This window comes from Gasterosteus aculeatus, chromosome X, assembly GCF_964276395.1.
Source record: "Gasterosteus aculeatus chromosome X, fGasAcu3.hap1.1, whole genome shotgun sequence".
NCBI lineage: Eukaryota > Metazoa > Chordata > Actinopteri > Perciformes > Gasterosteidae > Gasterosteus > Gasterosteus aculeatus.
Genome location: NC_135698.1, coordinates 9,156,342 through 9,184,160, shown reverse-complemented (window position 1 = coordinate 9,184,160; position 27,819 = coordinate 9,156,342). Strand labels below are relative to the sequence as shown.

General features: G+C 45.3%; 1 protein-coding gene across 2 annotated transcripts; it reads right to left on the bottom strand.

The window, feature by feature from the left end:
- Nucleotides 1-6,603: 6,603 nt before the first annotated feature.
- Nucleotides 6,604-24,054, bottom strand: LOC120809181 (zinc finger homeobox protein 3-like). 2 transcript variants are annotated; one of them, XM_040162820.2, is made up of 11 exons: nucleotides 23,592-24,054; nucleotides 19,379-21,161; nucleotides 18,723-19,264; nucleotides 18,382-18,595; nucleotides 17,627-17,734; nucleotides 17,387-17,523; nucleotides 17,096-17,206; nucleotides 15,475-15,568; nucleotides 10,552-15,308; nucleotides 9,757-10,416; nucleotides 6,604-9,647 (listed from the first exon to the last, which is right to left on the bottom strand). In XM_040162820.2, the coding sequence occupies exons 2-11, from the start codon at nucleotides 21,123-21,125 to the stop codon at nucleotides 9,531-9,533; spliced, it is 8,487 nt and encodes a 2,828-aa protein (XP_040018754.2). In that variant the 5' UTR covers nucleotides 21,126-21,161; nucleotides 23,592-24,054; the 3' UTR covers nucleotides 6,604-9,530. The 2 variants fall into 2 exon arrangements, with proteins under 2 accessions (XP_040018754.2, XP_077938672.1); XM_078082546.1 differs by lacking the exon at nucleotides 17,627-17,734.
- Between the last annotated feature and the right edge of the window lie 3,765 nt (nucleotides 24,055-27,819).

Sequence of the window (27,819 nt, the reverse complement as noted above, 5' to 3'; positions counted from 1 at the left end):
CAACGCACCTCCCCCTTCCCTAAAGCTGTCTGCCTCCCCTCCATGCACACAGCACAAAAAGAGGAAAATAGAGATACTGCGTCAGTGCCATTCACTGGCATCTGAACTCGGTCATGACAACCACGTCTGCATGGTCATTCCGAGCAGACCGGCCCGTCCAGAAGCCGCTCGCGGTTGGACACTTCCATTCAGCACGCGCTGGCAAAAAAAGCACTTCCACTTACGTTCTATTTTAAGCCGAACAATAGGAGATACGGACTTGATTAAAGCAAGTATTGATACCCTGTCTTCGGTAGCTTGTCTCCATTAATTTCATTTGAAGTTTTTTTTTTTTTTCTTCCTGTCCTGGCAGTCCCTCTCCTTCTGTTTGTGTGTGTGTGTGTGTGTCCTCTGGTTCCCCCTACCTCCCTTACCCCTCTCTGTCCCTCGGTTTTCCCACGGTGATCGATAGCTCATTACAATCATTGACTGCGGCTCATCAGCACCTGTTAGGGTCTGGAGAGACAGAGGGACGGCGCATGAGCGTCTGACAGTTTGTTACGTGACGCAAGCCCATTCATGTAACGTTTCAATACTCATTTAACGCATTCCTTGTTGCGGGTTTCTAGTTTGTCGTCGCTTTATGCTCCGTGGTCTTAGAGAACATCTTATTATGCAACTCACGTGGGTACCGTGGTTTGTTGCTATGGTGATTGCCAAGGGAGCCAGAGTATTATAGGTGTTTATCCGAGACAGGAGCGAGGCAACTCACCGTCTATCAGGGCGAAGCTTGAATTTACCACACAGTTTGGACCACACGTTAAGATCCATGCAGCAGAGGGACAAAGACAAAACACAGCATCCAAAACAGTCTCAGTGGATAGATTATTCAGTATTCATATTCCTGGAAGAAAGACCTTGTTCAAACACTCGGTTGTTGGTTTAATGCGCCACTGCAGGGTTTGTTTTTGGAAAAGGGGGACTGTGAGCAGGAAGAAGCAAACATAGAGACTCTTAGAGACTATTATACACTTCAAACCATGGTTAAAGGCAAGGATAAATGTGTTAAAACCAATAATAAAAGAGATAATGGTGAGACCTCAAGAAGTCCCCCCATGGATTCACAGTTGGTAGTCTAAGAAAAGAGGAAAATTGGAGTGTCAAGTTATAAGGAAGGGGATATACATTACAATGGAGGACTGGAAAGAGAACAAGTCTCTCAGCCTGTGCGTAGATTACACACATCATTTACATATTCATTATGTTTTGTGTACTAATGAGAGTGTTGGGTTAATGAGTTCCACCACCACTGGCGGCTTTTGTTTGGCGCAAGATATTATAAATAGGAGGAAGAAGAGACGAGGGTCATTTTAGAAGAAGCGGGTGAGGTCAATGGTAACCAGTTGATCTTAGTGATAATCGGATGAATTGTGTTCGTTTATAGAATGTTTGTGAACAAGCACAACATCTCTAAGGCTTGTACAGATGTAAAAAAGAAAAGAAAAGGCACACATGATGGGGGTTGGTAAGAGTTAATTAAAACAACCCAAACTCAGGGCTCTCTTCGTCTTTCTCATCCTGTCTCGGTGGAATAGGTAACTGCTGTGGTAATTATCGGCAGGGCATCAACTGTTCTTTCAGGTGCCAAAAAACTCTTCCAAACGACGATAAAGACAGGCGATTCGCGGCGCGCATTTGAGGGAATGAAAAGTTGTACGTCTTGTCAATTCGCCAACGTGTTCATTTACAAACGCAACACGTCGTAGACAAAGAGAGTAAATCATTCAGAAAGTGGATAAACGAGAAGAGAGGGATCGAAATGTAGGCACAGGGGGAAGGGCAACGGAGAGATGAGCTACAAATGAGAGCGATGGCGGTGGCAGGTTGGCACAGTGCCATCCAGTCAGGACTTGAGCGGGGGCGGGCATGGGCACGGGCGAAGGGGTGAGGACAATAAGAATAGAAGAGGAAGAGAAAGAGACCTCCATACCGCTGCCATGGTGCCACGTTGGCACAGTGGCGCAAAACGCAACAGCAGAGCGGGCAGAGAAAAGGAAGATAGAGAAGACATTCAAGGACAGCAGAGCGTAGAAATTACCTAAGATGCCAGAAGACACATGACGACTCAGACGAAGCTGGAGGAAGGGAAGCATCGGAGGAAAGGAGCGGAGGATCGCGTGAAACTGTGACCTGTAACTTGGTGACGACCGTCGATGTCGATGGACTAGCCCACATTCCATTCATTTTTCAAATTTGCATTCGCTCAATGCCAGCCACGGCGTGCCATCCGCAGCGTGCCAGCCGGCGGGCGCCATGCCAGCCTGCGGTCGTGGCACTGCCGGAGCGATCAAAGCGCACGCCGGAGAACTGTCTTAGTCAAAGACAAGGGGGACTCACCTCTGAGGATTTGCAGCTAATCGCCGTTTGTTTGCTTGGACAAAGCCAAGAAGACATGACCGGGCAACGGATGCCAGCGATTCGGGGATGGCACCTTTTTAAGGGCGGCAAGGGCACAAGGAGAAAGAATGGCGCGCTGCCAAGCCAACAACCCCGCACACATTGGCGAACTCAAACCTCCATACGGTGAGCAGGACATTTCGGATGCCTTAAATGTTTTGGCAACGACATCCCCTCAAGGGAGAAGCCAGAAACATAGATGGCATCATGCCAAACAGACAGAGGGATTCGCGTGCGGCACCAGAAGCTGTAAAAAAAAGCGAAGTAAATGGATACAATAAATAGCAGCAGAAGGGTTGAACCGAAGCCAAATTCAACAATGGTAGGAGTTTTCGACCAAAAACCTTTCCTCGATGCCAATTGCTGCAACGAAAGGAAGCTGGTGGCCATTACAAAGACCTACAAGGGATCATTCCAATTTAAAGAGAAAGAGTGTGTGGAAGACGGGAAATAACAAGCAAAACGAATAAAGGATATTGAAGGAGAAGAAAGTGGGAATTTTGTGCCTAATGAAGAATAGCAGGAGTGGGTGGACAAGGATGATGAAGAGCCTCTTTCCTGCACATGCACACCTGGGCCATTCTTAAAGGGATATCCCCTCAGACTGCTGAGTGTGTTAAAGGGAGGGATGTGTTGGCATCATCTCCAGGGTGTCAAGCTGTGTTTCTGCATTGCCAGTCAGGGAGGGTGCTGCAGTCGTCAGGGGCGGGCAACTGTCTGGGCATCTCATCTGCAGCTAATTAACAGCCACACACTAATTCTAACAGCCGATCATAATTAGAGATTTAATCGCTCGTCAACGCTTTACTCCCCCCTTAAATTGTGCCTCCTATTTGGACACGTGAGGATAAGCTAAGGAACGCCGGATCTCCCCTCCCCTTCTCCTCGTCCTTCTTCCCTTCATCCTTGGCTCCAGACTCCAGTGGGATCTTAATTAAGCCTGGGCTTCATTATGCAAATGGAGTACAATAAACGACAGCGGAGGTGGAGTTGGATACAGACTGAAACGGAACGGTGGGAGGGGAGCACTGGAGGTTGAAAAGGAGGAAGGTTACCAAAATCGTCCGTATAATGTTACTGCATTACAATATTTGCACGCCGTTGTGACGTGTGCGTCTTCAGTGCACCACAAAGACATGCGGTTTGAGGATCAACAGATTTTGCTCAGATGCTCCACCTCTGCTGCCATTTGAAAAACTTCTCCGAAATGACACTGGATTCGCGGAATCTTATCTCTCACGAAGCAAATTCACAGGGGAACGGTGACAATGAAACCCTTAATATCACCAGTTGGCCGTTGTCGTGGATACGAAGAACGATGGTTGAGATAGGGAGAGAAAAAGGACGCAGACAGAAGCACTGACAGTTGCAGCAGCATGGCAGCTAATGTCATCTCAGTTTAATCATCGCATGGGATCATGGGGTTCATGAAAATTCATTTGCATATCATTAAATGGAGGGAGGTTATTTGGTGCGGGCCGCCGAAATGGGATTGGATGAAGCAAGAAAAAAAAGGCAAATGGTGGGGCTCGTTATTAAACAGCAATGTTTTATAGTCCGCAAGCCAATTCATTTAATTTGGGCGTAATTAAAATGTGTCAGACTCCATCAATCATTCCAACAGGGATACTATCGGTCTGAAAAAAGAATAATCATTGAATATGCGGTTGGACATTTTCCAATAACAGTTTAACTGCTTTAGTCTACTGTGAGCTTGACCCATCCACACGTTTCTCTAATTTATCTGAAGGAGTGTGTCAAAACATTGTTTGTGACTTATCTGTATTTTGTCAAGACATGTCTATCTATCTGACAGGTGGGGATGCCGCCTCATGTTAGTCAATAAGAGAATAGCTAACACTGTCTTTTTGACCTCAGTAGTAAGCTGTCAGTGGTGTGTATGCACGTGCATGCATATGTGCATTTTATCATTTGCATAAGTGATGTAATTAGACTGCCCTTTCACATGCAGATCAGTTTGACAACATGGCAATCACTTCAACACACACACACACACACACACCGCCATACACACACGCGTACACACGCGACAGCACGCGCTTACTGCCGTGACCATCCCCATATCATGGGGAGTCTGTTGTCTGTGAGCAGAGAGTGTAAAGATTAACATAATCCAGCTAATAAGTGTGAGTAATATTCACACAGTGACGCGTGGCGTAGACACCGTCCTGCTGATGCGTATTTGTATCTCATTATAGATGTAAAGCACTGAAAGGGAAGGGGGGAGGTGTTGCACAGTGGAAGGGGGAGGTGTCATAAAAAAAAAGAAAAGAGTGTCTGAATAGGGAGACACCCAAGAATGATAATAAACACAAGCATTTTTATGAAACTATTCAATCCACCGTTTCTACAGGTTGAGAGTGCAGCTATATTCAATAAAATATTCCAAAGGGTACCTCATATCTAGGATGCTGGTGATAGGACAAATAGTATAGGAGGTCTTTCTAATGTTTCCTGCAAAATCAGAAAGACAATTTCACTCTTTTTCCTGGTGGTTTCCAATTCTAGGAGTGTCAGTTTTTGTAGCAAAGAATTATAAATAGAGTATATTTGCGCTTGCAGGCTAGCTCTGCTACATGATTGATTAAGATGGTGTGACGACCATTAAAAAGTCATTTAAAAGATGGATAGCGACCACATTTCCAAATAAAAACCACTTTATACCTGATGAAGTGCTGAACAAACTCTCCTTCAAAGACATTTACTGATTACTCTGCCTATGTGTGTGCGTGTGTGTGTGAAGGTGTGTGATTGTAAATCAGCTGTAGAAGATACCAAAGCAATCTTCAGGACACAGTTGGGCAGTGGGATTTTCTTTAAAACTAAAATTAGATCTCACATTTTTTAGATTAGTAGAAGCGGAATAGTGTTCATTTGGACGTGGACGTAATCTAACTGCATGCAAAACGTCAGAAAGAGGCCAACAGACGCACAACTGAAATGCATCTGATAGCAAAGCATTGCGTAGACTGAAGCCTCAGAAGCCAAAGAATCAGAGCTGTGTCTAAATGTGTGAATGTATTTCAGCTCTGTCTCTTTAACTCGGGGCTCCACCACAGCGGCGTGCTTTGGGATTCATGCATAAACATGAGCTGGCCTTTCAGCTCTCTCCTCACATAACCAATCTAAATCTAAATGAGCCCCCACTACTGATACACCAGCAGGCAATGACATTACACCCCCCCTCCCCCCTGCCCCAGCCCAATCCCCTACTCTACTCTCCTACCCCCAGCAACACATATACACCAGCAGGCAATAATTTCACGCTATCCCTCAAAGCCCCCCCCACCCCTCTGCACACGCACTCGTACCCCTTTTTGCCGCAACCCCACCAGCTGCACACTACTCATTTGATTAAGAGGGGGAGGACAGCGAGAGAAGGAGAAATGGTCGGGGATCACTTTATCAGGATGACTCTCTGAGAAGGCTATCGGCAGCTACGAAGCTAGCTCGAGGCCTCTTCGGTGTTTACTTTGCCATTGTTCTCCCCGTGTATCGGTCTGTCGGTTCCCTGCCACCCGGATGAGAACGGCTTCCTCTGCGGTCGCATTCATGTATAATCGTTAAATGACTGGCTTGCTGCTTGAGAACAAGAAGCAGATTGTGAATGGTAGTTTTCATTCTGAGGGAAGTTGTCTGATCATCCGCCGGAAAGTTTTACACCAAAGAAAACAAAATAATAAAAATGATCTCTACCAACCTACGTTGTGGTCTTTCAGATGTTGCACATGAGAATCTGTAAATCTCTAAATGTGCAGTAGTGTGCAATTTTACTCCCCTCTCTCCCAGACTCGTAAAACACATTATCATCAGCAGCAGGAGCAGCAATGTAATTCATCCGAGGTCGTTAATATTCATCATATCATTTAGTTACAAAGGAAACTCATCTGGCTGAATGTCACAGATGTAATTAATGAAGTGACCCCAGGAGGTCAAGGCTCCATTCACCAAACGCCTTCCACACACTGCTATGCTGCACACATACACGCGGTCGCACATCAAAAGCTTCCACACACACACACACACACACACACACACACACACACACACACACACACACGAATATGAAACACAGAACAGACCCTCGCATACCACAACATTCCCAAAATGGCTTCTCTTGGTTAGACCAGGGATGAGACCAGAGCATGCACCAAAGCAGACTTTATTTAGCTCAGTGGAGTATGGGAAGGGAAAGGAAGAGAAACACACACAAGTAGGGAAGAACTTGGGCAGGGGGAGAGTATAGAGACGCACTAAACCACTGGAGCAGGACATAAGGACAGGTGCACATCACAGGTATCTTTTTGGTCATCACTATGGCAACAACATATCCAGAAAAAATTAAAAGAATAGTTTTACCTACAGATAGGATAACGGCGTCTCATCACCATAGAGGACCCCAATATGTACATCTTACAGTCAATAAGATCAAGAGAGTATGACAAATGAAATTTTAAATAATCAGCATACAAAAAAACTGCCTTTGTGGTATTTGGAATGCACATTTCTGTACAGAAGAAAGCTCATTGGTATTGTCGTAAACATTGGTTAGTTTAAGAACAAATCATGACAGAGTAAATCAGTCCACATCCTTTGGAAAGTCGGTAGTGATGTCAGTCTGAGACAAGTTCAGCAAAAGCTGTTTGCAATGGGCAAATGGCTAGAAACTAGAGACATTGCAACACAGAAAGGCTGACACTACCAGTAGAACATTTGGGGCTGAACTCCTTCAAATAGCAAATGGAGTACCAAGGATTGAGAAATGAATGCCCCAAGCAGGTTTCTCTAAAAATGATGCTTGAAAAAATATTTCTGGTATTCTGAAAGCCATTTTTATCTTCTGAGTCGGGGTAATTATTGGGATACTGAAAAACAAACCTGATGGAATTGAGCCCCACATATCCATTTGTTTACAACGGAATAACATAGGAGCAGTTTATCAACAGCATCACAGGTATCATTACAGTTTGTAGTCATTAAAGCCTAGTGGTAAAGCGATCAGAGCATGCATCTTTCTACAGTATCATTAGAAACTACAGTACATTAGCAGCAAACTGGACATCCTTAAGGGCTGAAGTTCAACACTATGGTAAAAAAAAAAAGAAAGAAAAATAAGCTGCAACATTTCTCAAGAGAAGTAAAACTCTTTAACCGCTATATTACAGACTGCCATGGCTCTAGTTTGGGGTTTTGGTTACAGTTTCCAGTGTGCTTATGAGAGGCAGAAAACAGTAGCTTAGATATAGGGACTCCTTCCTTCTTTAAAAACAGCAATACATCGTCAAGTAAACAGTAGCGCTTATTTTTGTAGGTCATATGGTTAAAGTATTATCACGTCTTTGGATTTTTGTCTTAAAGCATTAATTATTGTTATATTATCATTATTACAGTTAGAATAAAGACTGGTTGCAAATGAACAGGAGGAAAAGTCGATAAGGTAGGAGGAGGGAAAATAAATTAGGTGTACAAAAATAACATCAATAACATCCAAAGTTTTTCTCAGTTTTGCGCAGTAGCTCCCTATCGGTAAGTGGACAAGGGAGCTATGTCTCAATCATCCAATGAAGTCTCGAGTCAACCATACAAAAGCTAAATACTGTACATTTACCCCTCACACTATTAAACACTTTAGTTTCAATAAGGTTTTTGTAACAATCTATTACTCAGTGGTGAAAGCTCAGATCTTTGAAATACAGATGTTTTTGTAAATATCTTTTAATACTTAGTCTTAGGTTAAATGCCTTATCCGTTTCAAAAACAGAAAAGTACAGTATCAAGACCACAATTTCAGCGGAGCCATGTTGAGCCGTTGACCTGAGCATAGAAAGCTTTACATCAATCAAATAACATTGGTATGCCATTGGTATATTCAACTAGAACGGAAAGGCAGTAGGTCACCTTGCCTGAACAGATCAAAGCTGTCATAATCGTTTACTAATCATGACACTATTATATCGAAGCAAGACAGTTCATCTCAGTCCATAAGATTTATATTAAGAAACTATTACTAAACACACACACACACACACAATGTAAATTTCAGTTTGGTTAAAGTTTTCATATACAGTATAATGGTTGAGTGCTATAAAAAATAGTTTGCCCCGTTAAGGACAAACTGGCCTTTTCGTTCTGTGCTATTTGGGCTGTTATCCAGTAAAGGAACATAGAAGGTGTACATATACAACAGAAGACTCATCATTGGCTTGTGGGGGGGTGAGGCTGCATTCTGGCACCGTGTCAGTCTATTGGTACCCGGCTTAATTTTGCCAGCTGCAGATTTCACCCAATCACCGTACAGACGTCAGCTCTGCAGTTTGTTATTGAAAACAAACATGTTGAAACTAAATTCACAGACATGAAACATTTTGGTTATGAGCTTTGGAATCTGAGTCAGTCTTTACAAAAGCTCTATGCGAACACCTCCATCTCTTTCAAGGATATTTTTCCATGTTCTTTTTTGTTTTTTTTTCACCCAACTCTTCACTGTGAACTGCTTGGTTTTTCTTCAAGTTTATCTTTTGGAGCTCTCTATGTACACTAAAATCTCTTTGACAATTTCTTTTCCAGCCTCTTTCAGAGTGGCACTACATGCTACACAGCTAGTCATCTAGCTCTGGTGGAGGGCCCACTGTGAGTCTGTCATGCAGACTGAGAGGTAGACTGCAGGTCTAGCTGGGCAGTGAGGTCACATACTTGGAGAATGCTCTTTGGCCTCTGTGGCATCTGGTTGGTTATTTTAATCAAGGTGGTGTTTGGTTGTAGTAAGGTGTCTCGACGTAATAGGGAGAGGAGCTCTTTTCGACATTAAATGACAGACCGGAAAAGAGTTTAACAACGATATGAAAAGAGGAAAGCTGTATCGAGAGGACTTGGTTTGGGCTCTCTCAGTTAAGAGAGTTTCTCTTTGGGCCACTGTGGCTCGGCATCTTTGGGGTGTTCAGGTTTCAGGTTTGGCAGCAAAGTGGACAGGGTATACGTTTAGAGATCAACAGCAGGTGCAGGGGGTGGTGTGGGGGAAGGGGGGTCAGGGGGAATGTTGTAGAAAAAAAGCTAAACGGCCGTAGTCTGCCTCTCTAAGCTCTGTCTCTCTCCCCTGCCCCTGCTGACAGCTCGGCCTGCTCCCTCTCTGCAGAGTCAGAGCTCAGGCTCCTGGCCCTCTTCTCCTTGGCTCTGGCATTCTGGAACCACACCTGTGGGGGGAAAAGATAGATTTTAAAATACCTAATTGTTCTGAAACAATACTTTTTAGTCAAAACAAATGCACATTCAACCTGCATTTTAGAATTTATGAATATTTACCTGCACAACTCTGTGAGGCAGTCCCAGCTCCTGGCCCAGTGTCTCACACTCATGTCGGTTGGGGGTGCGGTGGCTCCTGTAGAAGTCTCTGAGCTGGAGTACCTGGTAGTGGCTCATCTGTGTCCGTTGCCGCTGCTGCTGATGTTGGTGCTGTTGCAGACTCAGCGTATCACCCCAATCTGAGCTCGGACCCCCGGATCCCTCTGGACTGGGAGAACCTTGGTCAACCACACTTGAACCCTCCTCACATGGGTACTCCTCATCATCTTCCTCATAGTCATCATCCTCTTCTGGGTTGTTCAGATCGGTGGTTAAAGAGGTAACAGGTGGCTTCATACTCAACTCTTTGTTAAGGATGACATAGCCATTGTTTGGGATGGGGTTGGAGGAGATAGACGGGCCTGGTCTGTCCATGACAGAGGACATAGCCATCCCTATTGGCCCATTGGATCCATTACTCATCGATAAGTTGTAGCCTGCTCTTTCAGCCTCTGCCCAGTGGCGTGACCTCATATGGGCATCAAGAGCACTCTTTACCTTGAAGAGAGCCCTACAGAATGGGCAGCGCAAGTGGTTTAAACCCAAACTGAAACTGGATCCTGGACCCATTGACCGGAACTGTCCTTTTCGCTCTCTGGCTCGTGTATTCTGAAACCAGACCTGTGAAGAAAGGACCAGCATGATTTAAAATTTTTGTTACAGAACATCATTACATAATTTTCTGTACCTTTCTTTCCATCCATCTCTCCAAAAACATTCACACATAATTAATTACAACAAACATCCATAAAATACCTGAACCACACGTCTCGTCAGGCCGACATCGCGTGCAATGCCTTCCAGCACTCCTCTTGTGGGGTTGGAGTCCATACTGTAGCGCTGATACAACACTTCAAGCTGTTCTGGGGTGATGGTGGTTCTCTGACGTTTATCCCTTCGGTGCTCTTCCTCAATCTCTCCAACGCCCCTTTGGCCTTCAAAATTGGTTTCCGACATGAGCTTTGAGCTCTGCTTCATGGGTGTTAGGGAACTTTGAGAGAGGTTAGTGAGGTTGTTACTCGAGTGATCAGAGAGCGTGTTATTCATTTGTATGCTGTTTAAGTGTGAAATCATGGAATGTGTGGGATTAGAGTGCATTTGGGACATCATTTGGCTAGCCATCAGGGTGTGGTTCGGATGGAGCATCATGTAAGGCATGGTTCGGTCTGTGAAGCCAGAGTGTAGAAATTGGACCTGGGACTGAGCTGCCAGGAGGTGCCTGGTCTGATGTTCTTGCCAAAGTTGGAATGAGGGTAATGACACTGGGCAGAGACTGCACTGAAACTGAGCCTGTGTTTGGGGTTGTTTTTTTTGTTGGGTTTCCGTGGACAGACAAGAGGTGGCATCCGGCAGCCGAATGTAACTTGTGTCAGACTCTGAAGCAGCAGGGAGGCTTGGTGATGTATCAACAGGCTTTTCAACAGCTGGATCAGAAGGAGGGTTGCATCTATTGCCCTGGCTAGAATGAGCTGTGGATGCAATGGCCGGAACATCTTTTTGTGAAGAGGAGGAGGAGTGAGGGCGGGGTCTTTCTGGAGTAATTTCTGGCTGAAGGTTGGGCTCAGGTGGTGGAGTGGACACGGTTTTCTTGGCTTTAGCAACTTCCATACATTGGATGTCTACATCTGAAATTTCATTTGGAGTTTGAACCAGAGCAAGGCTCTTGTTAGCCCGAGAAGAGGTTGTTTTGTCTTCTTGTTTACTAGTAACAGGTGGTGGTTCACCATTAACTGTTGTATGCTCACTTTCCATGCAGGAGGAGGAAGGATCAAGAACAGGTGAGTCAGGGTTGGTGTAATACTCATAAGTCAGATCCATGGAGTTTTCATTCGGAGATTCACCTTGTGCTTCATCACCACAGCTATTATCCTCATCATCATTCTTGTAGAGGCCAGTTCGCTGTCTGTGTAGGTTGTCATGTTGGTTCTTACCCTCTGATCCATCATCAGTCCCCCGTTCTTGATTTTTACGGGCTCTCTGTCTTGCATTTTGGAACCACACAACAATGACTCTATTAGGGAGGGACAACAAAGCAGACATTCGATCATATTCTTCCTCTCTGGGATAGGGAGTCGCCTCAAACACCTTCTGCAGGGTCTCCAGCTGTTGTTCCGTAAAGCGGGTTCGGGAAGAGCGTCGGCCCCTATGGGGCTCTCCTCTTGGGAGGTCTGTTGTGTGGGCCTGTGGGGAGGTATGGGCTGGAATGGCTGGGGACAGCGAACATGGGGAAAGTGACAGAGGCTGGGTTTGTGCTACTTTTCTGGGCTCCTCTAGGGCTATAGTTGGGGGGTTATTAAAATTGTAAGGGGAATCCTTGTCTCGCTGGCGCTCTTTAAATAAGGTGTTGCGAAACCAGTGTTTGATAACTTTATGAGGCAACCCAGACAGACCAGACATCTTGTTCATGTCTCCATCACTGGGGAGACTGTTAATATCAAAGTGTTTCCTCAGGACAGTCAGCTGCTCCTCAGAGATGCGGGTTCGGGTTCTCTTACCCTGATGTTCATGTATTGTTGGGCTGACTTGGGGTTGCTGTCCTGTTTGGATAGGGCTGTGTTGGGATGGTTGACCTATCAGCGTAGAATTGATCTGGGATGGCTGACCTTGCAAAGCTGGGCTGAGCTGGGACTGCTGGACAAGCAGAGAAGGACTGAGCTGTGGCTGTTGCCCTAGAAGTGCCGTGTTGAGTTGAGATTGGTAGAGTTTTGCCAACTCAGGGTTCATACTTGAGTCTAACCAAGGTTGGGGCTGGAGACCCACAGACTGCATCACAACCGGAGAAAGGAGGGGTAGGTCCATGGGAAAAGGAATGTGGGGTAGGGGAAGGTTAGGTAAAGGCCGTTGGGCAATGGGAAGCTGAGACAAGCCTGGAGGAAGCATAGGTATTTTCTGTAAGGTAAGAGGTGTGGCCTTCGCTGGGGTTGTTGTTTGAGAAGTAGCTGTTGCAGCCGGGCTTGTGGTGGGTGACTCTTGTTGCGGATATTCTTGAGATTGAGGAATTAATGGAGGAGAAGAAGAAGGTGTGGGAGTAGTTGTTGATATATCTGTAGCAAGAGCACATGCGTTTGTTATGGGATCTGAAAACGACGGTGCAGGAGAGGGCTCAAGACTTTTAACTTGAGACATAACCGGTTCCATTGCTGGTTCTGATTTCAAGGATGGGACAGGAGCAGAGGCAGAGTCATTTGGATTATCTACAGATTTAGGTTGTGTGAGTGGGTACATCTGGTCATACTGCAGCCTGTACTCCCTGGAAAATCTCTCCAGTGCAGGAGTAGGAAACAGTTTCCTATGAATGTACTCCCGGTGACTTTTCAGAATCAAGGCATCTGAAAAAAACTTGCCACAGTCTCTACACTTTTCTCCCTTTCCACAACAACCTTTCTCTTTCTTTACGGATTCCTCTTCTTGATTTGTTTTGTCATGTGGCAAACTTTGGATCTCTTTGTTGCCTTCTAATTCTTTGTCATCGTTGATACAGCCTTCTGGCTTTACATCCTGTAGTCCACTTAACTCAACTTTTTCTTCTTTTGAGTAACCCTCCATCTTGTCATTATCAGAGCCCCCTGGTTTATCTGGTATCATATGGATTGGTATTTGCTGCTGGTGTCTATGTCTACTTTGTATGTATTGCAGTGCCAACTCATAGCCATAGCTCTGCAGCAGGGCCCGAACAGGCTCGCCATTCACAGCTGCATAGGGAACTCTGGGAGGAGGACATTGCAATCCATGGCGAGTAAATGAAGAGGAATCCGTTTCTGCTTTCTGACACTTATTTTTAAAACTAGGAACAGGCCTTTCTTCTTTTCCTTCGTCTTGATTAGAATTGCTGTCTCCTTGTTCAAACTTGTTGTTGGCGGATCCACTGCCGCCAGCTTCAACATTGGCTTCACACTGCACACAATCCTTTAATTGGCTAACAGTTGAATTTGAATGTTGTCTCTGGGTTTGGTTCTCATCTATTTGAGTTTGGCACTCCTTTTTAACTTCCACCGTAACTGGTTCTTTGGGGATGGAGCTGGCACATACCAACTGACTAAGTTCTGGGTTCTTAACACTTAATTCTGGGTTAAAAGTCATGTCCCCTGACAAATAAAAGGGCAACAGAAGTTGCTGCTGCAGAGAGAGCAAGTTGTCTGGTGCCAGGGAGAAGTGTTGTTTAAGGAGATTTTCTGTCCCTAAGGGAAGGTGCTGCATCAATTGGGACTGGAGCAGAGCTGTGTGTTGCTGTAGCTGAGCGTGGGCCTGTGCCTGAGCCTGGGCTAACTGCTGCTGTTGTATTAACATTAGCTGGTTTCTTGACGCTATAAGTTCTGCAACTCTACTTTTAGCCTGCTGGCTTTCTGTTGGGATAGAGAGGGTTCGCTGGGCGTCAGTTGCTACACCAGGGCCTAATAGTAAAGAGGTTGAAGAGTTTCCTACATCTGGCCTCTTGGAGAATGGTAAACCCTTTGATGTTTCTTCTTTGTTGGGAGCCGAAGTAAGCGTAGTGGGGACTGAAGCCCCCACACTTGATGCTGGGGTCTGTGGAGCTGAGTTCTGGGCAGCACGAGCTCTAGTCTGATGAAGAACAGAGCGAAGATGTATGTCCAGCGTGGAGCTCTGGCTATAGCCCACTCCACACAATCGGCATCGGTAGGGCCTAGGATCTGGGCCACGGGGAGCCTCGAGGACAGCAACACCTGTGCCAGAGTCCTGTAACGCCCTTCTGGCCCGGTGGAGATGGGACACAGAGTTATAGTGGACCAGAAGAATGGTTTTCTGGGTAAAGGATTCAGAGCATATTGTGCATTTGTAGGGCCTGGCTGGATCCAGATAGCGATCCATTGAGGGATTGGAGCCCTTTTTGACCAGGAAGCCTGAAGTAGGTTCTGTTACGATCTCCTCATTTGACCCTTTGTCTGGCTCAGTCGAAACTTCATCCTCTCCATCAATTTCCCCGTTTACGTCATTCTCTTTCACCTGTACTTCCTCCTTTTGTTCCTCCTTTCCCTCCATGCCTAGGGCGTCTTCCTCCATCTCTTCATACTCACCCTCTACTGCTTCTTGACCCGCTTGAGGTGATAAACTAAAATCTTGTTGAACTGAACTCTTATTTTGCTCCATGTATTGAGCGGTGTGAGGCGGTGAGAGTGTATCCTGTCCCAGTGTGTTGTCCAGCTGTGAGTGTGTGTTCTGCATGTGTCTCTGCAAGGCCTCTTGACTGCGGCACCGGCGAGCGCAGAGCGGGCACTCTGTTGCCGCCCTCATGGCATGGTACTGCCAGTGCAGCTGGAGCTTCTCTTGAGTGGGGAACGCCAAGCTGCACCTGCTGCAACGGAACCGGTAACCATGGCGATCAGAAAAGGGAGGGGGGTCGCCGGTTGGCGAGGAAGGGGGGGTCTGAATTGGGGACTGAGGAGCCAGTCTGCCATTGTAAGGGTGAGTGGTGTTGTCTTCTAGGGGTGGGGTGAGTAGAGCTGTGACATCTTTGGGTGTGGCTACATCTCCCTCAGTGCTCTCAACTGAAATGCCTTCAAAGTGCAAAAAAGAAAATAATAAATAGTGCATTTTAAATAAAATTTGTGAATTTTAAATACAATTTTGAGCCAAAAGGTGTGTGTTTTAAACAAATTACAGTAACATGGTGACTCTTAATCTCTAAAATAGGCTCTTTTTTAAAGTGCATTTTAAACCAACCTTGGTTGTTCTGTAAATCAACACAGACACTAGAATCTTCTGTCTGTGGTTCTGCCTGCAGCTTAGGCTGCGGTTGTTCCTTGGATAGTGTGACCTGCAAGGGAAAAAAAAGGGACGGTGTGTAAATTTTTGTTGTGTATTGGGGTAGGGATATTGCCAGTAATAATCAGTGCCGTTTTACCAATTGAAACTGAGAGAAATATGGGTTATTACCATATTTCCTCGATCCTATATTATGAATAAAACATTTAATTGTACAGAATAACAGCAAGCAAATATCCAGTCGTATAAACATGACTGCCTGCACACCCTGTCCTAATGTCATAAAACATTAAAGTGGGAATCTGCGAGTGTATCGTTACATCTTGCACCTGCTTGCGCAGCAGTGTAGACAGCAAGGCACATCAATTTGGTAATAAGTGTATATGGTGAGATATGTGGGTCTGCCCTTCAGCCTCGTCCAGCATGCCCCTAGGGTTTAATAAAACTTTACTGAGCTGAATAATGAATTTATTTAAAATCATTCTTCATACAGAAAACCTCCATCTCCACAGCTTCAAGCACTGAGAGAAATATACCATATCTATGCGAACAGCTAGCTACCCTAAGGTAAGGAAAGACAGCTAAAGATGAGATTTACATGACAAGAGTCTTCTCTGCGTAACAGCTTCATATGAGAGAAAGAGAAGAACAACCACACACACACACACACACACACACACACACAGCAGAGAAAACTGAAGGTCAGGCTTAATCTAGAGAACGTAATTGGAAAGCAAGGTACATAATGGCCATCATCACCTCAGTCTGAATTAATGAACCTCAATTACTATCTGAGAGCGAGGGAGGGTCGGAGGGGAGGAAGATGGTGGGGGTGAGGAGGGGTAAGGGGTATACAATACGAGGAAGGGAGAGCATGGAGAGAGGGAGAAGGTATGGGGCAATGAACAAAAAAAAAAAAACGGGTTTGGAGAGAGAGAGAGAGAGAGAGAGAAAGGGAGGGGTAACCCATAAGAAATTGAGAGAATGCTTGGGAGAGACAGAAAGGGAGGGGCAGGGACAGGGACAGGGATTGCTGAATAGGAATGATAGGAGTAGGTGAAGGGGGGAGGGAGGGACAGCAGAGGGGAGAAGGGTGAAAAGCAGTCAGTCAAGTGGAGGCGAAGAGCACAAGAGACAAAGGCCACTTAGCATACAGGCCAGGGAGATGGAGGATGGTGATGTGGATAGATGACCAGTCTTTGTTAGTTGGAGAGACACAGTAAAAAGCATTGGGGCCCCTTTTTAGCTTGACTGCACTTCTGGTAATAGAGGGCTACTTAAACATGCATTATAGAAAGACTGGCTTTTCCCTCACTCACTCAGTCAAACCCTTCTCTCTTCCACTCTAACACACGTGCATACACATACACGCAGAATTCACGGCTGCATCAAAGATGATAGCGGGGAGCTACTTAAACATGCATTAAAAAAAAAAAAAAGCAGGGGCTTTCTCTCTGGTGCCTTCTTAATGGAATTGTCTCCCTACATTTTACTCTCCCCCATCCCCCATTGCTTTCTCGTTTTCTTTTGCTTCCTGACAAAACACAAATACAACAAACAAACACTTGCATACACTTACTGTGCTGATGAGCTTGTCTACACAGTCCTGTGCCACATTGTGCACGTGCGTGAGATGCTGCCGAAGGTGTGTGTGTTGGAGTTTAACCTGGCACAAAGGGCACTGGACAGTCTTATAGAGAGAAGTGTGGGGGGGGGGGGGGGGGGGGGAAATGGTTAAAAAACAGTTGAATTAGAAGGCTGGAAGAGAGCCTGTGTGTGCGCATGGGTTTGTGGGATTACACGATGTCCGTTTATGCTTTACATTAACGAGGACATGCTTAAATCATACAAATGTCTGTCAACTGCTCACCTGCTGGTTTGGATTTTGCTGGTGTATTCTGGGACGTTTGGTTGAGATGGAGTTTTCCATTTCCTCACATTCAGAGGATGGACGCTTGACTGATGAAAACGACTCCCTCTTTTCGCTTTCCTCCTCCCTAGTCGGTTCTTTAAGTGAAAAATCATATGAAAATGTAAATGAATGGATATTTACCATGTGAGTAATATGTTATCACGCCACCATTTTTGACCAAACTATGAATTAACATGCCTGTCTCTTTAGAAATCTGCTTTGTCCCCAAGTTACAAGTGTCTTTGGTTGTGTCCAAAGGACCAGCGGTGGTCTCACTGGAAGTTTCAATATCCTCACTGAGCTCTCCTGGAAGGGAACGTGAATAATAGTTATGTTACACAAACATTGTGCGTCATACAATTATATGTACAATATGTTCCAAGAAAATGTTAATTGCACTAATTGTAGTTTATATAATCCTCTAGGTAGCATCCTGCAAAAAGACCAATGTTTTTGGACCTCACTCCATTCTTCTCATTTGCCTCCGTACGCTATTGATCAATTATTGATTCTCCATTAGATTCTCCTCGGAGGTGAGGTGGAGGTAATATGGACTTACAACTCATCAGTTCACCTCGATAAGTCTTAATCTTCACATAAACAAATCACAGGATTCACTTAATTTACAACTGAAGTGTTGAACGACTAATTTTAGATTTCACACACTCCAGACAATGCATACTGAGGATTTTATCTAAAACAGATGGGTGAGCCTTTACTTCCCTTATCCAAGGAATTAGTATTGTTCCATTGATTAGCAGGTGCTAGTTAGCCGTTGTCAGGGGTTATTGGGGGTATAACAAGGATGTGTATCGACAAATCAATTTACTTGATCAATATCTCAGCAACGGACATGACTTATTTTCTCCCTCTTTTCATCTCAATCCCCTCAATGACGCCAGATATTACAAGCAACATAAAGCCAAATACAGCCTCATAGTTCATAGTCTCACCTGTGACACCGTCAGGGCTTTTCCTGATGGTAAAAATGGCTGCCAACTCCTCTCCACCCATTGGCTCCAGCTGTAGCAGCCCTTCCCTCTGCTGATGGGTTGGGGTTTGACTGTGTTTCAGTACTTGTAGTTTAGAAGAGGATGAGTGGTTGCATAAGAGACAATGGAACAGCCACGATCCCCCATCAACCTCCCCGTCATACTGCTGCAGGAACTGAAAATAATGAAGCAGAAAGGAGAAAATTAAGATATTACGGTTGATAGTTCAAGCTGAATACATTTATGATTGGACTGCTGCTTGCATGCCATAAGATGAATGTGTTGTCAATGACATTACTCACTCGGTAAACCCGGACGCTGGCCTTGTGGTGGGAACTGAGGGAATGTCCTCGCAGCTTATCCAAACTGCCGGTCACGTAGTCGCACAGGTTGCACCTCACCTGGATGGGGTTGCCCTTGGCAATGAGGGCCGCCCCCTCCTCGCCCCTATCCCCGCCCTCCTGGAGGTGAGCGGCGAGCTGGTAGCGGGTGCGGTGTCTGTCCGTCTGGCAGTGTAAGGAGAAGTTAGCCCTCAGCTGGGTGGTGTAGCCGCACAGCCTGCAGTGGCAGCCGCCAGCGACCAGGGAGCACCACTCAGGCTGGGGCAGAGATCGAGGGGCGTTCAGGTGCTGCTCCACGGACTCTAAGCTGTCAGACGAAAAGCAGGAGCAGACAAGGCATTGAAACACGCCCCCCTGGGAGAGGGGTTCAGTGGGGGACAGAGACGGGGCTGGAGGAGGCGAGGGGGAGGGGGAGGGAGAAGGAGTCAGCGTAGACCCAAGGGTGACTGGTTGATCTGCGACTTGCTGACTGGTCAGTCGCATATTCAAGGAGAGCTCTGCACCTATAAAAAGAGAGGGATCCACCGTGACAATTACCAATTTAAATTTCTTTTGCCGTGTTCTTTTTTTTTTTTTTTTTTTTGCTGAAGGATTGTGGCGAGGGATGCGTCACTCACCTGCGCTCTGTAAGTGTTTCAGCTGAGGGGCGAGACTCCTACAGTGCGACAGGTAGTAACCTCTCTGGAGCCGCAGCATGTTGTGGGTGTGTTTCTCGCTGGTGGTGTGTATGCGCAGGTTGCGGGCGATGCTGGTCTCATAGTCGCACACGTCACACCGCCACCGCTTACCATGAGAGTGAGTGTGCGCCGGGGGTGTGAGCTTGGCGGGCTGGGTGGTGGCCGTGGGCGTAGAGAGCGGGGGCTTGTACGTGGGCTCATCCGCCGCGTTACTGTCGGAGAAGCTGCTGCTGCTGCTGCTGCTGCTGCTGTTGTTGTTGTTGCCGGTAATGTGGGAAGTGTGCACGCTACCATTCGATTGTCCCCCGTTTTGGACGTTATTAAGGTGTTTATCCGACTGCATGTGTATGCTGAGGTTGCCTTTCGATGAGGTAGCATAGTCACACACCTCACAGCGGTAGGGCTTGTAGCCACAGGCATAGGTCTCGCCACGGGCCAAGCGAGGATGGGGTTTTCCCGAACTGCAATATGCACACACACCTCGCGTCGCAGCGCCACACACACACTTTACCCCGGAGGCCGCGCACACACACTGGCCTCCCGTCTCTGGGTGTTTCTCCTTCATGTGGACTTGCAGAGTATGTTGGGACTTGTAGTGCCAGTTACACTTGGGGCATTTCAGCGTCTTGCAGGAGTTGCGGGAGTGCATTATGGTCATGTGACTGGTCAGGGAATTAGGAGAGAGGTCTTGGTTGAGGTTTTTAAGGACAGCTTCTTTCTGTTCTTCTTCTTTGTCTCTCTCGTCATCCACCTCTGTGTCCAGCTGGCTGTCATTTGGTTCTGGAGCTTTGGCACCATCTCCATTGGAAATGGAAGAGTGAGAAACCCCCGCTGGCCCATCATCCTCAGTAGCTGCACTGGCAGGCTCCATACCTGCCAGTGGAAACGCCAGGGTAGACTGCTGGGTTTTAAAGCTCTGAGGAAACTCAGAAATCCAGCCCTGATCTCCCTTAATGTCTTTTACCTCGGTCTCGCTCAGCAGGGCTGAAAAGGAGGACGGACAAGTGAAGTGCTTTGGAGAGTTGGAAAGAAGAGAGGAGGGCTTTGGAGAGGTGGAAGTAATGGGGGAGGGCTTTGGAGAGGCGGCAATTTTGCTGTTGAGTGTGCCACTGGCCTTTGCAGTGCTGGAAGAAGAGCTGTGCTGGCTCTGTTGAGGTAATAAAGAACATTTGGATTTGGTTTGGCTTTGGTTTGAGATGGCCTCTTCCTCTTCCTTCGCCGCCTCCTCCTCCTCCTCCTCCTCCTCCTCCTCCTCGTCATCCTCCTCCTCCTCTCCTTTGCTGCTAAGGGCTGCTGGGAGGCCCCCTGTAACTGACGCCTCTACTACACCTACAAGCACCTCCCCTTCTTCCTTCCCTTGCGCTGACAAATATGCCTCCCCGAAGTCTTCCTTCATGCCCTGCTTTTGACACGCTCCATTCTCCTTTGAATGTCGGCCTCCTTCTTTCTGCTCACCTCCCCGGGTCTCTTCTCTAGCCTGGGACCCCTCTGCTTCCTCTTCCCCCTGCTGTGGCAGGGTCAGGGGCTCTTTGGCAGGGGCCATGGCTGAGGTATGAGAAGATGACCCCTGCTCGGTACTGACCGCTGGGGTCAGGAGAGGAAGAGATAAAGCCCGGGGACTGAGGTCAGCATCTCTCTCCTCTCCTCCCCCTCCGTCCCCTCCTCCTCCTCCCTCACCGCTGTCCATACCAGAGGCTACAGCTGCCAAGCATTACTCCCCCACCTGTGTTTCAGATACAGGGAAAGAGGAGGAGAGCACAAAACAGACAGAGAGACGGGAGAAGAGTGAAGGGACGAGAGAGAAAAGGAAATAAATCAGTTATGTAAATAATATTGCATAACAGTGGAGGACATTGATTACAGTCCCTAGATAGCATCTGTTCAATATGGCCTTCACAGTGCGCAATACAGAGGCTGGTTACTCAGGGGTTAGCGTTAGCCCTTAATGGGAAAATCAATAGCGTGAGCGCTAAACTAGGTAGAGGAATGCGGGTGAAGGCTACGCAGGAGGTCTCTAATATTTCTCAGGGGACGGGATTAAATAAAGAGCGGAATGCTTCTGAGCTGAAGGGCTTCCACTAAATTGCCACACTTTGATACACTGGATTTGAAAACTGTTCTTTTATCTGCTTCTTCCATCTATCGCCGTGCGTTGGCGCGGAAATATTAGGAGGGGAAACTGAAGCATTGTTTAGCACGAGCCATTTTATTACACGCAGTGCAAACATGGGGTGGTGACGATACAATAAGCACTTGTGTAATCTAGTTTAGTCCAAATGCAACAAATACTTTTATGTGGCTTACAAAATGCTTGTTAAAATTTTAGAAGGGTTTTGATGAAAATCTCAGATATTTTTTAGGCAATAGTTTGTGTTGCTGCAGTGCTGTGTATTATTTATCTCCTCTTCTCCTTGTGTAGAAGATTGTGTACGCAAAGTCCCACAGCTTGCACACTACGAACACACCCATACACATGAACAATGAAGAAAGGGTGAACATAAAAATAAATCCCTTCCCCCTTAATTCAAACATTATACATAATGCAATTATAGTCAATAATGATGTTTCAAAGACAAATCATTTTAAAGCAATGTTTAAATGAATGTAAGACTGCACTTCTCTTGTTTTTTGTTAAATAATCTGGTGTTAATGAAACTAGCAAAGAGCTGTGATATATTGTCATACATGAATTAGCATACACATTGCTGTCAATAATTAAAAATTCATAAAACGTATCAAGGATATTTAAAAAAAATAATAAATCAATCATACATCAAGACAGTGACTCCCTAAAAAAATAAATCAAGACCCTCCTCCTTGTGTGTTTTTTAACTGACGGATGGACACCAGATGAGACAGATACATCTCTCTTACTCTGTGCGTGTCCCACAATCTCATTACTGACCTTTTTTAATCAAGAAGAGACCTTAATGTACCCTTTCACCTTCTACTTCAACAAACCATCCCCCTCCTGCTGCTGCTGCTGCTGCTGTTTGAACACCGTCTCTCTCCTGCAGCCACCGCCTCTCCCCTCTGCACCTTAAAAGATATATGGCTCATATCGGCACTCTGATAGTGCTTTAATGTACTGTGTTTATGTCACAGGCCACAGACCCTTGCCCACTGCAGCTGTCCACTGTCCCGCTGCATAGTGTTGAGAGGCTGAGCCTGACTGCCAGCAGCTGAGAGGAGTCTCTAATCTGATAAAGATTTTCATTTACACTGCAATCAATAACCCGGGTCTATCGGCAATGTAACTATTTATACAAACATTCCTGGCTCTCTATCGATCACAAGTGCGGGAAACCATCATTTAACAACGTGGGTGTGTGTAGGCTGAAACTATGTGTGTGTTAATGTGAGTAAATTCTGATCCTGGTGATGTCAATTAAACACAGGCATCCGAACGCCTGAAATGTGACCTTTAATTACTGTACATATTAATACACATACATGTTTATTATTGGGTGTGAATACAATAGAATTTGCAATAAATATTTCTGATAAGAAATGTGTCCCCCGAATATTTATCTCAGGCTTGTGTGTGTGTGTGTGTGTGCGTGTTTTGTGTGCGCGTGTGTGTGCGTGTTAACAACGGAGAGAGAGGGGTGTGAGGGGGGTTGAGAGAAAGACCGTGAGAGTAGAGTTGTGTTGTGCTAAACTTTTAAGAAAACGCATTTTGTTTGTCTTCCCAGGACGGAGACACTATACGACCGGACGCGGACTAACACCGTTTTGAACGTTCCGAGCTTTTACGCGAGGACTCATTCTGCACGCACCCGTCCAAGGTAACAGCACCGAGCTGCATTCTGCACTATTCTGGCTGTTGGTGAGAATAGCGGACGGGCAGCGACTCGAAGTTCACTCCCCGTCTCGGTCACCGAGCCGCCGACCAGCACGCAGCCTCCGGACCACTTGCGCCTTTGTTTACAGTGCGATCGCACCGTCCGACACTCCCGGTTCAGCTGAAGCAAGAGTGATCGCGTCCGGTACTCAGTAACAGGTGACTCGATGCACAAGCAGATAAAACTAAAGCTCCATTTGTGCGATTTTACGCGATTGCACAGTGCAAAAACACCCCGTTTTCCTCCGCGCCGCCCGGGGTCGCTTCCCCACGTCCCTTTTTAACGTCGTAAACAAACGGCAGACTTACATTTATGCAGCGGCTCTGGTACAAAGCTCCGTACGCCGAATGGGTAGTAGTCCAGAAAACAATCGCAGCGCAGAGAGACCACTCATTCCTTGTGAATGATCCTCTGCGTTTTTGACGGAGCTAGGAGGAAGGGAAAAAAAAGGGGTGAGGGAGAGAGAGCAGCGGGGTCCAAGTTGTTGCCAAACAACAGTGTAATTAAAGCTACATGTAGGCCGTGGTGAACAGACGACAGGGGACGGAGGGGTTTGTGCGAGCTCCAGAGGTAGAATGAGTTCTGATCACTGTGGGGGGAAAACACTTGGCTCTTTATTCCTGCTAATTAGTTTCCTTCAAAAAATGGCTGAGATTGCGCCTAGTGCGCATGTGCGTAATTGCGCAGACACCGCTAATTAGCCCGTTTGGATCAATAGGATTCCGCGAGAGACAGAGAGAGGGAGGGAGGGAGAGAGGGGGAGAGGCTACAGGGGACGCATAGAGAGGACGCGGTGAAGATACACGTTAAAAAAAAAAAAGTACGACAAAATTCAGATGAAAGGTTTTTTTTTATCGCAAACCGAATGCTGTCGCTGAAAGATTCTACTTTAGATGGATGTTAAGACAAATCCCAGCGGATGTAAAATAAATATATATGCATATATTAGAGAGAATACAATATTGGAAAAAATAATCTCTAAATACAAAAATAATCTGAAATATGATAAAATACCAACATCAATGTCAAAATTTACCAAAAGAAAGACACAATGGAATTTTATAGGAACACTACGACGCCAGGAAATCTCACACAAAACGCCTCAGAATCACCGCGACTCACTATTGAGAACAAAAAAGCACATTCCAGGGCCTTTGAGGATTGTTTTAGCAATATTATACAGCCGTTCTCTTCGTGTTAATTCATACATTTAACCCTCAAATATAAGCATCGAGTCTTAGACATAAATTGCATTATTTCCATGAAATGTTTACATTGGTGTTAGATCGCTCACCTGCTTTGGACAAGTTGTGGGATGTAATTGCAACCTTTCTGGCAGGCACATATTCCCATTTAATTAACAAACAAGTGAAAATAAGAATGTTTATAACAACAATGGAAGAGGTATCGTCTGTGCTTGAATATGAAATGAGAAAATGCACTCTTGACTGTATTTGGACGGAGGTTGCAGGTGCGTTGCGGACATTGGTTTGCACACTAATTTTCTCCATTTGGATAAGGTTAAAATACTTGAGCCTCAATGTGTGATGTGTCCACCTCTGTGTTTGTCATCACATAAGACCTTTGGGGTTTTTCCTCTGCTCCGGCCGTCCCATCCTCTCCACTCGGTCCCATTGTTATGATAATACTATTGTGAATTTCTCACTGGATGGGCAATCTGTCGATCGTCCATTTTCAAAGAAGGTGCAGAACTGCATTTATTTGTAAAAATAGAATATTATATTTCATACTTACTTAGGTGTCGATTGTCCTATCTGACCTCGCCCTTATTTCAGACTTGGATAAATATACATTTAGAAAGGTGTGAAAGGCTACGATGAAACAGAGAAAGTCACAATGGGTAAAAAGGGGAATATCATTGTACTACTAAAAAAAAGGGCTATAGCATCAACTGCAGTCAGGTTACTATCAGCTCACTGTTGCGTGAAACTACCGCACTGCAAGGCCGTATCAGAATATTACATGAATATTAATGCTATTTCGATGTGTTGGTTTTGCAAGGACTGGTATTTGGATTTGTGTTTGTGTTGTTAGGTGGGATTATTGTCTTGCATTTGTACATATATATGTGAATATTCTTGAAAATGAGTGGTGATATGATTTTAACCTTAGTGTGTGTGTGTGTATGTATATATATATATATATATATATATATATATATATATATATATATATATATACATATATGTGTGAGTGTGTGAGAGAGACAGACAAGAAGTGATTGATAGTTAGGGTGTGTCTGTGCGTGTATGGGTTAAAATGCTAAAATGATAATTGAAGTTAAAATGTGTTGTTATTCTTCATCCTTATTTGCATCATTTTCTAATACTATGATGTATTCATACGATACTAAATGTTTGCTTCTTTGAATAACCTAAGCAGAAATGCAATATTAGGGAACAATTTGCTTTGATTTAAGACCAATTATGTAGCATCTTTGAAATTTATCATAGACAAAGGATTTCACATTTTACTCTACAGTGATCGGAAGAGATAATAAAAAACTTTCAATTGATCCCTCATATTTGCATTGCTGACCCTTGATGTAAATATCCATTTGATTAAATTGCATATTTTCTTTCACTATTTAAAACAATCAAACCGGCATAACATACACACTCATATCAGCTCTACTTTGATATGCAAAGAATCCATATATACAAAAACACACATTCTTCCCTAAAGTGGTCCTCACAAAAAGCAAAATAGAAACATTCTCTTGATTGGTTATTAAGTCCAGCACAGAATATGTGAGACGCTCTCCCTGAGCAACACTTTGAGTCAATTTCTGTTGTGATAAATAGAGAAATTTAATATTCTACTGATATCAAAGCTCTCATCTGAATGTACATTTACAATTTATGAAGACACACACTCTCCTTTTCAAACACACTTAAACATGCACAGGCGGTACCATGCCCTCACCATGCCCTCAGGTGTATGCCAAGGGGTTGTTGTTTTCACTGTAATATATAGTTAGCCCTACCGCCAATTTACCCTGTCAGTGTTAATGGGGCAATTAACCACCATGATACCCCCCAGGCAGAAGGAGACCCAAAAGCTCCCCAACTCCAAACTCGTCTTTATGACATTTATATGACAATATGTGGGGAAGCTGGGGACCCATCGGACACCTTGGAGGGTCCTTAATGTCACTCCCTCTCTTGCCCCCTCCCCTTTCTGCCCTGGGGTACGGCACTGAGCAGGAAGTGTAATACATCATGTACGGGAGAGGCCTCGTCCAGCAGGGATTCAACTTTGTTCTCCAAAGCTTCAGTGGGGCCATTCTGATTTACACACCGTGTCCACTTCTGCCCGCTTCTGGATGTAAACCGACTTCCGCAGAAAGCCACACAAACACAAACACACTTCCAGCTAACACACTCAGACTTGACCTGTCCCTTCATTCATGTCTATAAGTCCCCCTATCTTTGTCTCTGCTCACATTCCCCCTGTCCTTCTTAAATCCCCAAGGAGGCAATAACCTCCCTAGCAAGTGCCTCCCCTTGAGCCGTTGTCATAGTAACTTGCGGACCGGTCGACATGACAACCCCACCGTGGTCCAGAGATAAATGATAGGCCAGAAATGGAGAGGGAGAAGGCACGGGGGGATTTGCACCCCCTTTAATTTGGTTCGGCGGATTCTGATTCAAAATATGTGTTTTCTCCCTCATTCAACATCAACCTGCTTTACATTTAAACAGGTATTTACAGAAAACGTCGGCCTCCGAGCATCTCAGCGCGATTGGCCTTGCTCTACGGCGCACAGATGGACATTGTGACAAATTTCAATTCTAAAAATGTTTTGATGATAGTGCTATTTTTCTTTCCTCTATCCTTACAACGGATGTCAACAACGGTATTTTTTCTTTCCAAGCAAACAAATAGAAATGATGGGTGCAGAATACCTGTAAGTTTTTACACTTTCATCTTTTGGAGTGTTCAACCCAGATTCTTCATTCACGGTTACCACCCAATTCATTCGGAGGGAATGCAGATGTATGAAATACCCACAGCATAAGGATATCTACTTATTAGCCGTTGTCTTTCTGGACTCCATTTCCGGATACCGAGGACAGTAATGTGACCGACCCAGCACCACTTTATTGACAATGTCATCCCACGGCTCGAACGTCCCCTCTGAAAAAACAAATGCAGAGAATTTGCCTGGATATTTACTGAATGATACACATGTGTAAAAAGCACTAGCGTGGTGTATAGCTGACATAGTAGATTTGCAACCGTTTTCACAAATTTATTCCATCATCCATTTTTCACAACGATCCTGTTTTTTATTATTGGAGCGGTCTTTCAAGAAGAGCACTCGGTGAGAAACGCAGTCCTGAGCGAGATGATGAATCGATAACAGCCACGGTGGTTTTGCGCCTCAGCTTTCGCCGATCTCTGACCCCTCTGTGGCAAACTTGGAAGAGATATGTCCTATGAGGATCAATATGGACTGTTATTAATCAGGACTGTAGATACATTATTTTTAATAAATCAAAGGTTTTTGCA

Coding starts and splice junctions, on each gene's coding strand:
- LOC120809181 (XM_040162820.2), bottom strand. CDS start 21,125: ATGGACAGCGGTGAGGGAGGAGGAGGAGGGGACGGAGGGGGAGGAGAG. Junction 17,735..18,381: donor AAGCCCTGACGGTGTCACAG/GTGAGACTATGA, acceptor GTTCCCTTCCAG/GAGAGCTCAGTGAGGATATT. Junction 17,207..17,386: donor AGCAAAATCCAAACCAGCAG/GTGAGCAGTTGA, acceptor TCTCTCTATAAG/ACTGTCCAGTGCCCTTTGTG.